The sequence below is a fragment of the Cucumis melo genome, chromosome 11, assembly GCF_025177605.1.
Source record: "Cucumis melo cultivar AY chromosome 11, USDA_Cmelo_AY_1.0, whole genome shotgun sequence".
Classification (NCBI taxonomy): domain Eukaryota; kingdom Viridiplantae; phylum Streptophyta; class Magnoliopsida; order Cucurbitales; family Cucurbitaceae; genus Cucumis; species Cucumis melo.
In genome coordinates, this window is record NC_066867.1 from 28662642 (window position 1) to 28677151 (window position 14510).

General features: G+C 31.8%; 2 protein-coding genes across 5 annotated transcripts; one reads left to right on the plus strand and one right to left on the minus strand.

The window, feature by feature from the left end:
• The first annotated feature begins 4241 nt into the window (after nucleotides 1-4241).
• On the plus strand, nucleotides 4242-7322 carry LOC103497992 (uncharacterized). 4 transcript variants are annotated; one of them, XR_007824889.1, is made up of 8 exons: nucleotides 4242-4543; nucleotides 4745-4785; nucleotides 4871-4934; nucleotides 5006-5200; nucleotides 6034-6105; nucleotides 6428-6606; nucleotides 6722-6823; nucleotides 6969-7322. XR_007824889.1 is itself a non-coding variant. In XM_008460436.3 (8 exons), the coding sequence occupies exons 1-7, from the start codon at nucleotides 4394-4396 to the stop codon at nucleotides 6820-6822; spliced, it is 819 nt and encodes a 272-aa protein (XP_008458658.1). In that variant the 5' UTR covers nucleotides 4242-4393; the 3' UTR covers nucleotide 6823; nucleotides 6969-7322. The 4 variants fall into 4 exon arrangements, 2 of the variants coding, with proteins under 2 accessions (XP_008458658.1, XP_008458659.1); XR_007824890.1 differs by having other exon boundaries at nucleotides 6972-7322; XM_008460436.3 differs by having other exon boundaries at nucleotides 6705-6823.
• Nucleotides 7323-8441: 1119 nt separating this feature from the next.
• On the minus strand, nucleotides 8442-12440 carry LOC103497990 (aspartic proteinase 36). The gene is made up of 10 exons (XM_008460435.3): nucleotides 11891-12440; nucleotides 11348-11477; nucleotides 10984-11234; nucleotides 10635-10862; nucleotides 10271-10433; nucleotides 9990-10063; nucleotides 9809-9905; nucleotides 9521-9587; nucleotides 9310-9381; nucleotides 8442-8886 (listed from the first exon to the last, which is right to left on the minus strand). The coding sequence occupies exons 1-10, from the start codon at nucleotides 12130-12132 to the stop codon at nucleotides 8708-8710; spliced, it is 1503 nt and encodes a 500-aa protein (XP_008458657.1). The 5' UTR covers nucleotides 12133-12440; the 3' UTR covers nucleotides 8442-8707.
• Nucleotides 12441-14510: the final 2070 nt, after the last annotated feature.

Consider the following 14510-nt stretch of genomic DNA (forward strand, 5'->3'; position numbering starts at 1 on the left):
GAAGGTTTCCAAAGGAAAGGTTTTTGAAGTTGATTATATCCTCACATAGTGCTTCCAGCAGCATGCCAGAGATCATTATTGCAGTGCTCCACTCAAGAGCAGGAAGTTAAAGTTTTTTTTTTTCTCATAATGTTGTAATTCAACCCACTTCATTCTGTCCTAGAGTTGCTTACACACTATGTATCTTCTAAGAACCCATAAACCATCATCTCAAAGAATATTGTGTATATTGTCAGTCCAAATGTAGCCCATTCTTTTATCATTTCAAATCATCAAGATGCCTCTACGGGGTAGGGGTATGGGAGTTTTGGGTTTGAAATTAAACAATTGTTCTAGCTGTTCAATTCCATGGGTAATCAACTTTGTCATTTGGTTTAAAAATACTTTTATTTTTTCAAAAGAAACATATTATTCCCTTTAATTTTTTCTAATACATTTCGGAACTGTTCTTGGAGTTTGCATTTGTTAAAAACCTAGATTGAAATCAGAAATTAGAACTTGAAACGCATGTATCAGTTATCCGAAACAGTGTGTTAGTATTCAAGTCACAAATTATGTTCCAGGTCACCACCACAATCTTTACTCAACCTTTCAAGTCTTGGTTTTTGTTCAACATTCTAACAGTTTTTCAAATTTTACCGAAAGGGCTGGGGTAATATTGTGACTTTGAAAGAGTAGCAATATTTTTTAAATAAATGACAAAGTTCAAGAGTATTTTATGTAGTTTAGACGTAATATTATACGCAAGCTTGTTTAAAAATGAGTTTATCATTTCATCTCATCGAGTACGTGGCAAGCTTTCTACTTGTAAATGGTATGGTTGTTAATCATTTGTTCCATAGAATGATTTGGACAGACTTCATCAAATAATACATTCAAAAAATTCTTACAACATTCCAACAAAATAGCAATTTGATTGTGTAAACTACTCAATAGAAAAATGGAAGATTTATAAAAAAGTATCGTTCCATGACTTTGTTGTCTCAAACATATCAAACCAACAAACAAAGTGACAGGATATCAACTTTCCCTACAAATTAAATCGCTTTTTTAAGCACTTAAAAGGTGATTCAAACACTTTTTGACGATCAAAAGTTTGTCAAGAAAGTGATTTGGGCAAATGTTTTCTTTGGAAGATAACAGGATGAGAGAATGTTAGGAATGATTTTACCAAGTTTAAGAAGTTGGAAACCAGAAATATACTAACAAACTCATCGACTTCTTGGGACCAAAAACTAATTGTTGTATTGTTTTAGGCGATGATGGCTTCACATACCACGCTTCCTTCCATTCACTCAAATTGTGACCCAACCCTTTTGCTGCCCCCACAAACTAAGGTTCATAATGTTTGATCAATATCTCTCCATTTGCTTTCATTTATCTTCTTCTTCTTTTTCTAAATGAATTTTTTGACTACTTGGATCATGTTCTTGTTAGATTATCCATTTAAACTTCTATTATCTCTCACTTCAATTGTTTGACAGAAAAAAGACTAAATTTATGAAACTATAAAAAAGGTTAAATTTATAAAAAAATTCAATAGTTTAGGAATATTTGTAAAACAAAACTTTAACGGTGTCCATCTAAAACTAACTTTAAGGGTTTTTTTTTAACTTTTTTCGAAAGTTTAGGGCATTATTTAACTTTTGAAAATTTAAAGATATTTTTTACACAAACATCAAAATTGAGTGGGCATTTTTTTATAATTTAGTAAAATAATAATAATTTGTGTTGTTTTATCATATAGATCGTATCATATTTGTTAAAGGAACGAGAGAAAGAAGAGAAAGAAAATGTGTCTCATGTTGCCTTCTAGTTTCTTGAGCTTAGGTTAAGTCTACCAATTCATAATGAAAATTGGTATCATTGTAAATAGGATTTCATTGATACATCGCTCGTAATGGATTTGAATTGTGAATGTAATTTGATTGATTTTTATTGTGTTTACTTAAAATTACGTATATGTCAAATATATCATTACATTTATCATTACCGTTATCGTTTGACCCTAATAGTAACGATAATGGTAGAGGTAATTTGACAATAAATGTCACATATTTGTAATTCTCATACTATTACAATAATAATATTTGTGACTATAATGATAAAGATAGTGGATCTTGTATAATTTTCACACACAATCAAATCGATCACACTCCATTCCTCGATTACATTATGCATTTTATTCATAATTTTGGAAGCAGATCCTATAATTCATTGCAATTGCAAAACACAGGTAAACAACAACATAATCAACTAGGACCCATTTTTCAAATTAAAATGATAGATTATGTTTCATGTGGCATAAACGTTGCTTAATTAGAATGGAATTGACAACATATGGTAATGGGTTTTTTTGTAGGATTTAGATATATAGCCTGGTTTATGATACATACTCCACAAGTGTTCTAATCTTAGATATATTTCACTGCTAGATTTACTCTTGATTTTTGGACAAAAGTAACCTTAACACTCATTTTCTCTTAATAAAGTTTCTAAATATTTACTATTTGATTATATTAAAAAATCAATCAAAAATGTTTTTAAATATTATCAAATACGATTTTGCAACTAATAAATATATATATATATATATATTTTGCAACTACTATGGTTATTAGTTAATGTGTATTATTATATTATTCGACTTATATGGTATTTATCCTTCATTTAAGAAATTTTGTTTGTTAAATATATTTCCCATTTGATTTTTATTATGCACATTTCTTTTCTTGTTTTTCTCAACCGAGCATTCATTTTTTTTGTAAGATACATTTACATTGGTGAAGAAAAAAATCACGAATATAACGCCATATATATTGAAAAAAGTTATAAGATCATAAATTATATGCAATTAAAAAAAATATCATGAATATACCTCATTATATTTAAGACATATAATATAACAAAATAATTAAATACCTATTGCAATGATACATTATTGAACACATTATATATGAGAAAAAGATATGTGATGAGAAGTTATGTAATAAAAAAGGTTATGGTAAATATATGCTGACATTATATATTTTGGACATGTACTACGAAAATGTTGCAAAACAAAAAGATACACAATGCAAAACTAGATAAAAGGAACGCTTTGTTTTAAAGAAAACGTTGGGAATAATTGTAACTAAAATGAAATGACAAATATGTTTAACCAACAAAATCCCTAAGATAAATGGATAAATACCATATAAATTAAATAATATATACACATACAGTTGAGAAAAAAAAATAAATTTTAGAGAAGGGATTATATATTATTACAAAAATGTATTTTTCGTTTGTTTTTCTTTTAAGTCTCTCGCAATGGCTTATAAGACAACTGAGCCTAACATTTTTAAAATAGCCAAATTCTATTTATGCAAAAAGGATAAAAACCTGATTTAGGTTGCAGTATAACAAGGTGTATAAGATTAGGTTAGTAGGCAGTCTAATTTTTCTAAAACAAAAAATACCACCACTTAACAAATATAAACTTTTTAAAATGTAGTAAAATAAATTAAAATATTTATAAAATATAGTAAAATTTTGGATTAATAGAAACCAATAAACTTTTATGGTATGTTTGGGGTGAGGTTTTAGGAGGAAAAGGATTAGGAAATTGGGCCAAACCGTGTTTGGCCCAAGGGTTATGATAAAGGGGGATTAGGATATCCTAATCCCTAAATAACCCTATCTTATCCTATTTTTACTTTTTTACAACCCTACATTACCCTACCCAAACAATCCAATCAAAAATTTATTATTGTTTTTTAAATTACTACAATCATAACTCTTCTCCCAAACACATATTACCATAACACTACTATCATAATCCCTCCTCCAAACACATACCATCATAACACTACCTTTCATATTTTCTCTCCCAAACACATATTACCATAACACTACCAATAATAATCTATTCCCCAAACACATATTATCATAACACTAGGATTATCATAATCCTAGGATTATTATAATCCTTTTCCTCCATAACTCTTTCCTTCCCCCAAACACACCCTTAATATTGTCTATTAATATGAGTTGGTGTGCTTTTATTGATATATATTTTTTAAATAGTTTTTCGTATTTATAATTTTTTAAAAAGTTTTCTGTTATTGGGCTAGCTCAAAGTGTCAGAACTTTTGTACTTGGCCCAATATGAATCCATAAATGGGCCAACAGTCGTTACTGTTGGGCTTAGTTAGGCCAGGCCCATAGTTAACAATTCGTATTACACGAGGAATCAACATCCAGCCACCGCTAGTAACTCAGAAGCAGCAACATTCCGTTCCATTTCCAGCGGCGTTTCGAGATGACCGTACAGTTCTCCGATTAGGGTTCATTTGTCTGTTTTGCATTTGAAGGGGAAAAAACTGATTGAGAAGCTGAATTGATCAGAGATATGTTTGGATTGAAGCGATTAGTGCCTCATGCTTGCTCGATTCGAGCTTCTTTAACAATGCAGCTCTCTGTTTACGAGGAAAAATTCCTTGTTTTTCCTTCGCAGCATTTAGCTCAGCTGACTTCCAATCGATTCCTCGACATTTATCAGGTACCTTAATTGCTTTTAGACCTCCATTAGGGTTTTCTTCTTCTTTGTTGGCTTTTGGGACAGAGAATTTTACTTTTGTTGGTTGAAAGATACCCAACTATGTATAGCCCACAAATCCGATATGAATTTATTAAAATGATTGTGTTCGGGTACAAAGGGGTGATGTTTAAGATTAAGATTCATTTTTCGGGATGTTTGCAGCTTGGAAATAAAACAGCCATTGAGAAAGAGCGCGCTCGGCTGTAAGTTTCAGTATTATGTTATCGGCAGATTTTTAGTGAGACCGATAATTATCAGCAAGCTTTGTTGATTTAAATTGTGACCCAGTGCAGATGAAATTAATAGAGGATACTTTGCCGATATGTCAGAGCTAAAGAAACATGGGGGAAAGGTAGGACGAGATAGTTTTAAATGTTATGTAATCTGTTTTATTGGATTTTTAATTCAACGTTGATTTTGAAGATTGCAGCTGCTAACAAGATTCTAATCCCGGCTATGGCTGCTGTAAAATTTCCGGAGTTTGAAGTGAGTTATTCTGATGGTAAAACGTTGAAGCTACCGATTAAATCTGATGTGAATGTGGTTGAAGGCAATAGTTCGCCATCGGGCTTGCCAATAGCCACATTACTTTGTCTATCTTTCAGAGCTAACTCCCAGGTTAGTTTTGGTTTTATTATGGTTGGTTGTGTTGGTTTCTTCGATAGATAGAACATGGAGTAATCTATACAAATCTATAATGTACTAGCAAACATTGACATTATCATATAAATAATTGGGATTTAAGATTAATGTCACTTTCCATTCCCAGCTATTATCAGAGAAATTTGAATATTCGGTAACCTTGAAATTGGATAAAATACAATTGTATGCACTCTGAGTAATCTTTGGAGACAGCCTACTTTATTCTAGACTAGTGGCCTAGTGGCTGCCAAGTTGCCAACATTTGGATCGATGGCCTAAAAGTTATTAGTTTTGAATTAAATCTTAGTGGTTGGGTGCTACGAGTTTACTAAATTAATGAAGAACGGGAGAGTTGATTGTCTTCCTTCTCTTCACTTTTTAAGGAAAAAAAGTTCTCTCTGTTAAAAAGTGATCTTGTTCCATTTTTGTTGTCTACTTGCATAGTTGCATGCACTAAAATAAGCTTGCCTACTTCATATACAAATTTCGATGCTGTTTGGGAATGGAATTAAAAAGTTCCCACACTTTTTTAAACTACAGTTTGTTCTTTAATATAGAAAACTTATTTATACAGTTATTAATCTATAAACAGTGAAAGATTCTTTTCTTAGCCCAATACAAACTGTTCCTTAGGAAATACATCAAAATAGCGCCTTTATTTCCATTCTTTACTTCCTTTTATTGAAAAATTGGAACGGGAAACTTTTATCAGACTTAGTCAGGTAGGCTTGCATATCGTTGGTTTGATCAAAGAAAAGATGCACTTTGGCGCTATCAATAATCATCACATCTTCATTTTACCTTTACAGGCCATGATTGATTCTTGGAGTGCTTCTTTTCTCAATGCCTTTTCTAGTTCAAACAATGTCCAGTTGTATGAGGTAATGTAACTCCACATTCAATTATATTTGGTCCATTGGTTGCTAATTTTGCTGGTTGATTGAATAAACAATATGAAATGACCGTTTTCTATTGGAATTTAAAACTTAAGCCTGCTTATTAGGATGCAGTTCCTGTTCTATGTATCTAGATAATACTACAAACTTGTCGCTTTACTAGTCGCATATAACATTGGAACTGATCAGCCTTTTTAGAAACTGAGTCGAGTCCATAATACGAAGATTTTGTTTGCCAGCTGAACGCTAATGGTGTAATGCATACATGAATTCCGACCCAGCTCTAACTAGAACTTTCATTTGTAAGGTTTCATTTATAGATTCATGGTTCTTATGTCGAAGTCCAATTAAGAAACTTCTTCTTCGGCTAATGAGGAAATCTAGTGGCAATGCACAAAATGATTCACTTCAGAGGCAGATTGTATACTCATTTGGCGACCATTATTACTTCAGAAAGGAGCTAAAAATACTAAATCTTCTCACTGGGTATGAGTTACTTCATTTTTTCTGTTTCCTCCTCTAGATTATCCAATGAACTTAAAAGTCTGCACAATTGTTCTTCGTGAAAATCTTTACTTGCTTAGGTATATATTCCTGGTAGATAAACTTGGTAGAATAAGATGGCAAGGCTCTGGATTGGCAACTGAAGAAGAGGTGTCATCTCTTCTTTCATGTGCATCACTTCTTTTGGAAGAGAAATGAGGTAACTGACAATTTATCTGTTCTTAACCCATTTCACTTTTAGCAAACATGGAAAGTTCTTTCTATTTCTTAATATTCACATTGGTAGTGGTTAAAATAATAAATAAATAAATAAGAATTAATTTTATCTTTTCAATGTATTTCAGCAGTTATCCTCCATAAAATGATTCGCCTCCAGAAGTTCTGTTCTACGACGATGCAGGAAAAGTTACCAAAATAATAGTATCTATGAATAAAGATGAGTTTGAAATGCTGTGAATTTAAACCAAGATTTTGTGCGAGCTTAGTCTCTTGAAAGTAAACAATATCAGTGGACAAGATGACTGTTTTGTTTTGTTTTTTTTTTTAATTCTCCCCAACAATTGTGGCTAGCTAGTGGTTGAATTATCAATTTTTGTAATGGTAGTTAGATGTCTTATTTGAGGTCTTTTTTATTACATAAATGTATTTGGATGTAGATTATTATGGTTTAGATTATAATAGTTTGTGTTTGTAGTTTAGATTTTTTAATTTGAGATGGAAATGGTAAATACTGTAGTAAATAATATGAATGCCAAATATAAAAATTATAGCAAATAATAATAAAATGATAGAATGTCAAATAATAAAATAGTGAATACTATAGTCCTACATAATATTTACTACGCAGTTATTATAGTCCTACATAATTTTTGTCTTAAATAGGTGTTTTTCTTTTACTCAATTGAATTAGAAAGCAATTCGAGATTTACAATTTAAAAGTCAAACTTCAAATGCCCAAAATGTTAAGTATTGTTCACCAACATGAGTTTACTAGAGTTATAAAATTAACTCAACACAACTCTAGATATTAGGGTTGATTGAATTATTTTAACAAATTTATCCTAACTCAACTTAGCTCTCCAATGTTTTTAATGATTATACACGTCAATGACGACTATTCTTGCACTTTAGTGATATTTGAAAGATTGCTATCATGTGGCCACTCTTAGCTTTGGCAACCGCCTTTAATGACAGATTTCAATGGGAATTTGTCTTCCATGATTAACTTTGTTGACAAAGACCCTTGAAGACAATCATCAACTGTTATTTCAACGGGAGCTTGTTAATATCCCTTCTAGTGTTCAATTCCAAAGGCAAAAGCCTCTAGTGGTAAGTTTCAACGATGACCTCAGGCATCCAACTTTAACCACCAACTTTAACAACTTATCGGGTTAACCATCTACGGAAAGGATTTGAGGAAAAATAATTGACTAGTCACATCACATACTAGAAAGAGGTATTGTTTGCATCAACTCGATATTGTCAAAATAACTTATTCTTTTCCATGTTTGAAGATTTGTTATACTCGAAAATAAAAATAAAAGTAGAAATAGAAAATAAAGGAGATTCAGTTCTCCTTATCTTTTTCTAAACAGACTATTGTTTTGTATACTGGTCATGTCTTTTTAACATGTAAATAAATTATTAATGACATTTTTTGTTGTAACTTTTAACTCAAATTATATAAACTCAAACTGTATGCGTAAGTTGTAACTTTTAACACAAAATGGGTTGAGTTTTTCAAAATCTTTGGGGTTGTTTTAACCTCCTTAGTTTCAAAGTTCGAATTTGCCAACGAAAAAAGAGAGCCTAACACATTGAGTTAGCAATAGTGTTTAAACTTCTATAGAACCGACTAAGTTCATCTGAAAGAATTTACAACGCAGCTATGACAAATTCTGGTGGAAGAATATAATATCAATGCAAGAAACCAATGGAAAAAAGAAAAGGAAGGAAAAATAAAAATAAAAAGGGAGACAACGTGCGATAATGCGCACAGCAGCCGCACAAACGGAACTTCGGCGGCTCAATGGCTATAACTATACAGTGAAAGAATGACAAATCTAATCTTCTAAACAATACGCTATGAGTGGAAGAAGCTGGTGAAGATGTATAATTGAACAAACAATACAAAAATGCTTAAATTTAGAATAAATCTATCAGGTTGATTCTGCATAGAGCCACTGTCACTGAACTGCCCTGCATTCACATATTCACTCTTTCCAGTCTTGGTTGCTGTAGAAACATTTACTGACATTGAACCTAATGTGGAGAAAAGAAAACATGTGCTGTTATAGTTGAAAGTTGAAATTTAAAACAAGGTAGAAGAATAGAGGTATTGTTGCTATTGAGAAAACAACTTGTTTGAATTGACTTTTTAAGTGGAGCTCCTAAGAAGAGTGTTTTCAAGCACTTCAAAAGTCGGTCCAAACAGACTCAAAGACAACTATGAGTGAAACCATGATCTAAGTAACAAGTTGAAGGAAACTCTAATTAGAATTTGGAGTGGTTGAATTATATTTCATGGTACAAAAACCTAGTCAAACATCGATGTAGTATAAATGTATAATGAACCAGTGTAGTTGAGTACTTGAGAGTTTAAAAACTTAGTAAAAGAATCTGGTGGCCACAATCTATATCGTTATATCTTAGAAAGATGATTTAAAGATGGTTGTGGAAACTCACAGTCATAGTTTGTCCATCCAATTCGTTGATTAGCTAAATCGTAAATGAAGATTTTGTCTTTCAGAACAAGGTCTGCCCCCAAAAAGGAAAAAAAAAAACAAAAAAAGAAAGTGAGATGCAGTGTCAGTATTTCACGTTAGAAAATGATCGAAATTTTAAATATGTATATATATAAACCTATATGCTATATAAAAAAGAATTCTGAACTCACCTCCTAAAATTGTAATCCCTTGACCTGGAATTTTCTGGAAACCAATGCACCAAACGGTAGTACCACCCTGTAATGAAATATTTGTCAAACCCAATTCCATACCAGGATAGAAGATTGAGCAACAAAAGTATATTTGTCTAGAATTGTTCTCTTTAAGTCTTTAACGATCCTTAACTATGATTTGAGAAAGGGGTCTGAGTCGGCAGGTTAAGGACAAATTGTCTACAACGGTTCAACTGCTGTGAAACTGTAAATGTCCAGACAGTGAAGTGAAAGCTATGAACTTACAACGGAGTTCTGTTGTATGAGGTAGTCTTGGGCTGTTAATACCAATGATGCACCACCGGCAAAGTTTAAGCTAACTTGTGGAAATATATCAGAGACACTGAGATTGAAAATAACGAGTCAGACTCCTCACAGTAAACTTAAACTTCATAACAGAAAAATGTAGATTGTAAATTAAATCAACCTGGAGGAGGTAACGTAACACCGATTTCCCTTGAGGACAACTGACTGTGTCGATTGTGAAACTATGTTCGTAACCTGTGTTTAGAGAAGAATGAGAGAAATAAATCTATGACTAATTAAAATCCATTAAAAATGCAAACCCTATTCCAAGATTAAGTCTACTTCAGCTATCCTATAATGGAAGATAAGATGTGTAACAGTGAACTATGATGATAAATAATGAAACATCATAAAGGGATTTGGTCACTTGAACAATAAGAAACATCTGAAAGTAAGACTCACGGCAACAACAAAAGCGTTATAAGCTTCCTCAGCAAGGTATGCCAAAGTAGTGCCAGAGTCAATTATGGTTCCCTGGCTATTTGATGTGGAAAAGACAGCCGGACTGATAGGCAATACTTGACCATTGACGGAGATGCTTTGAAGATTCAAGTTATAATGGGGCCTGAAGCCAACAACAATTTGAAACCACGTGCTTTCAGAATCTATGTTATCCAAACCTCCAAATACTCGAATAAGCTTACAGTGCTTCAAGTTATAACATTTTAATTATAAGTTAACTAAGTTAATGATAGACACCCTAGATAAAGATAGTGAAAATGGATCAGATATACGGATGTGAAATGAAGGGAAGCAAAAAACTTACTGTGATGGGACTAGAGGAGTATAAACAACATTTGGCTCCACAATCTCACCAAGGACCAATATTCCCCCACCACTATCATCTCCTTTCAAGCAGTGAGAAAACACTTTCGGTGCAATTCCTCGTGAAGACAGTTGCGAAATTACAGACAGGTCCTGTTGCCCAAACCCAAAGATTCCATCAACTGCCCTGTCTGACTTAGTCAAGTCTCCAGTCTGTGATGTGCTACACCTGTTTAATAATTGATGATCCACCAATCAAAAGAGTTGGTCACACGACTCACAACTCACAACTCACGAGTACAAAAAAATATAATTAGGACAGTTAGTTTTGGAATGAAGCATAAACTCACCCAAACATAACTGAAGCTGAAGAATTTGAGGTCACAGAACTATCAACTACTACATCAAGATGAATCATGTCCATAACATAATATCCTGATGTTCCACTACCATCTCCGTATTGGAAGACATAAGCACACTGATTGCTCTGGCCGAAACAGGCAGAATCGGAGGACTGAACACCAAGAGCACATATTTGGTCCGAACAAGATACCAAAGAAGCTGTTGTTGAGCTACCAGGATCAAAGAAATTGAGCTGAATCTGTGAGGCAAAAACAACTGAATGTAAGACAAATTACAGCAAAAGGGTTAGGGGTTAGGTAACAATGCCACCAGTTTATAACGGACTAAAAACTTATGATAACACGAAATAACCTGGAGCCCACTAGTTGCTGGACAGCCATTGCAAGAGTTGCAGCTAACCCACAAAACATCACTTCCAGTATCGATCTGCACATAGAAATCCTTTGGAGGATTACCTAGTTGCACTCTAGTGTAATAAAGCCTGTATAAGAACCACAAATTTCGGCCAACCCAAAATAATGAGATAAACAAAGGCAATTAATGCATAAGAAAGAGAACTCGATATTTTCAATAGAAATATCAAATCACGAGTAATGACCATGATGATACATAAATATATCCAGGAAAAATAAAATCAAACTCGTCAAGTTCTTCTAAGCTGAAATTGGGGAAAAGGAGAATACACAAAATAACAGACCAGAGGTTCATTCATTTGAAAAAAATCAACAATAGAGCATAAATCCCAATTACGGTTCTAAAATTAAGAACGACCGGTCAAAATAAGAAAGGCAAACAAACATTCCAAATAGAGACTAATAGCACAAACTGAAAAATAAAAAGGGAAAAACAACAACAAAAGAGAAAAAAAAAGAAGGATCCGTTCCCTTTCCTTACCCAACGAGAAATGGGTCGTACGTTCCTGCAACAGGAAAATCAATAACACCACCAGAAGACTGCAACATTCTACCATGTCTCACCCGGTCCCGACCACGGAGATGAGCAATTTCCACGCCGTGATTAGTCGGAAAAGCCCTCTCTAGTGTCAGTGTCGCCGGAAAACCACACAAAACCGTTGCAGCCTGAACCAACACCACTAGAACACCCACCGACACTCCGGCATAAACAATCCGACCCATTGCTGAATCTCTCCCTAGCTCGTCTTGAAATTTCAATACCACCCACCAGAGAAACCAATTAAATACAGAGGAAAGAAGGAAAAAAAAATACAAAAATCAGAAGACAAGGACGAAGAGAACAAGGGAGAAAGAACCAAGGAGGACAAATTTGCCGAAGTTCATCCTAGAGAGAGAGAGAGAGAAGGAATGTCGTGTAATGTAGAGAGAGAAAGGAAAGGTGGAAGGAAGAAGCTAAAACAGAAGTTTCGGTGAACAAATTAGGATTACGCTTATAGAATGCTCTGTCACAAAATCATCAAATTTTTCATTCTATTATTTCTACCCTATCATTTGATATCTATATAAATATTATTATTATTTAATAATTTTTATATAGTTTTTGTAAGTTAATATTTTTTTTTTAGAAAAGAAAGAAAAAGGAATCGTTTTTAATTGTTAGTTACTATTAAGCTTTGTTGCTTTATGCAGTCTTCGGACTTTTCTTCTGCCTCATTTTCTGTTGGGTAAACGTAAAACAAACATTATTTCTATTTTGATTTTTCCATCTCGTCCTTTAAAACGCCGTCGTTTTCTGTTCCTTTATTTTTCTTATCACCTGATTCTTATATTCCCTCTATTTGATTTCAATATTTAAAGTACAAATAAAAATAGAAAATTTTTAAAAATAGGACTTTTTGATAAAATGTTTTCCTTAGTAGAAAAATTAAATGTAATTTTTTTTTTGTCTTTTACAGTTTGTCAAATTTTTTAAATTTTGAAAAAAATTTAATAAAAAAATTATTTTAAATGATAAAACTTTTAAAAATATTATAAATAATTGATAGTAGTTTAATCGGTCTACTTAATATTTTGTAAATATTTTAGTTTTTTATGTTATATGTAACAAAAAAACCGAAATAGATTTTCTGTTGGATTTAATTTTAATTTAACATTGTTATTTAAAATATAAGTTTTAATTATATAGATACGTGATATATATAAAATCTTAGAACTTGGTCTTTATCCCAACAAGAAGAATCATCGTAGATAGCCGAAATAAATGAAAACATTTACAAAATATATCAAAAACTAAATAGATTTGAGTCGGAATAATTTTATTATATTATATAAATAGTTTTAATATTTTATTATTTTTGAAAATTTCTCTATTTAATCAAGTTATGAAATAAGTTGAAGAACGATGTGCAATCAAGATCGATACTCCGACTCGTGTTTTTGTGAAGATTATATAGTTCTTATGGTCTTTTAAAATGTATAAATCTTACACCACCTACCAATTAATTTGTTTTGTATTCAACTTTTAACAATATTTTAAGAACTCAATGCAAGTTTTACCAACTAAATAGTTTTCTTTTTAGAAAATAAATAGTATAAGTTCATTTACGTTTTTTCTCATTTAACTAAAAAATCAAATATTCTGTCTAAACATATTTTTAAAATGGTAAAATAATGAAACAAAGTACATCAAATTCTTTCTAATCAAAATTTTAAAATTATAGTAAAAACAATAAACAAATACAAATGTTAAAATTCAACAACTAAAAGTTACAGTAGATGAACTAAATGAGACTTAAATGTTTAATTTTAGTTAATTTTATGTTTTAAATACTTTTGATCTTTTTCTTTTCAAATGCTTGATCTGCCACAGAGAGGGATTGGCATTTTGAAGTGAATTTTTGGATACTTTTATTTGAATCTTTGCAATAAAGTGACAAAAAAGAAATTGGAGATACTAATCATTGTCTTATATGAAATTTAAGAAATGTCTCTATAGAGAGAAATTTGTGATCTTAAAGCTTGATTGCCTTTAATTTACCCACTTTTATTTGTAAGTAATTAAATACATGTTTTATTATTTTGAAAGTTGCAAACCAGCACATTTTTTTCTTACACAAGTATGAAAATAAGAATTAAATCTCGAGTTCTCGTAAAAGATTATAAATATCAATTTTCATCAATTGAGTTGTGCATATTTTACCTCTAACTGATGTTAAGAATCAAAAAATAATTGTATAATATAACTAAATTCAAACTTCAAAATTGTTTTTGATTCACTTTTTTAAATTTAAAAGCTTTGTCATACTGCTTGTATTATCGGTCAAAGTTACAAAGATCGTTATTAATTTTATTTCTTCTCGATTTGAATTTTTCTCATCGTGCTGGTCATTCTCTAATTTATCTTTCTCCATTCATTGTCGAATAACACTACAAAATCATTGTTGTTCACCGTCGAAACGTTACTTCGAATGTCACATGAAAACGTGAGATAGAGAAAAGAAACCAAGATCAGATTAAGTGAAAAAGAGGAGATCCAAGATATATAAGAGATCGAGAGATGGAGAAGAGCGAGAAAGGTAATCCAGTGTGCACAAAGTTTC

What these genes read in the sequence shown, in the direction of transcription:
- LOC103497990 (XM_008460435.3), bottom strand. Translation starts at nt 12,132, where the DNA reads ATGGGTCGGATTGTTTATGCCGGAGTGTCGGTGGGTGTTCTAGTGGTG. An exon ending in TCATACAACAGAACTCCGTT is followed by an intron (nt 9,588 to 9,808) that starts GTAAGTTCATAG and finishes ATTTCATTACAG; the next exon opens with GGTGGTACTACCGTTTGGTG. An exon ending in AGGGATTACAATTTTAGGAG is followed by an intron (nt 9,382 to 9,520) that starts GTGAGTTCAGAA and finishes TTTTGGGGGCAG; the next exon opens with ACCTTGTTCTGAAAGACAAA.
- LOC103497992 (XM_008460436.3), top strand. Translation starts at nt 4,394, where the DNA reads ATGTTTGGATTGAAGCGATTAGTGCCTCATGCTTGCTCGATTCGAGCT. An exon ending in ACAATGTCCAGTTGTATGAG is followed by an intron (nt 6,106 to 6,427) that starts GTAATGTAACTC and finishes TTCATTTGTAAG; the next exon opens with GTTTCATTTATAGATTCATG. An exon ending in ATACTAAATCTTCTCACTGG is followed by an intron (nt 6,607 to 6,704) that starts GTATGAGTTACT and finishes TTACTTGCTTAG; the next exon opens with GTATATATTCCTGGTAGATA.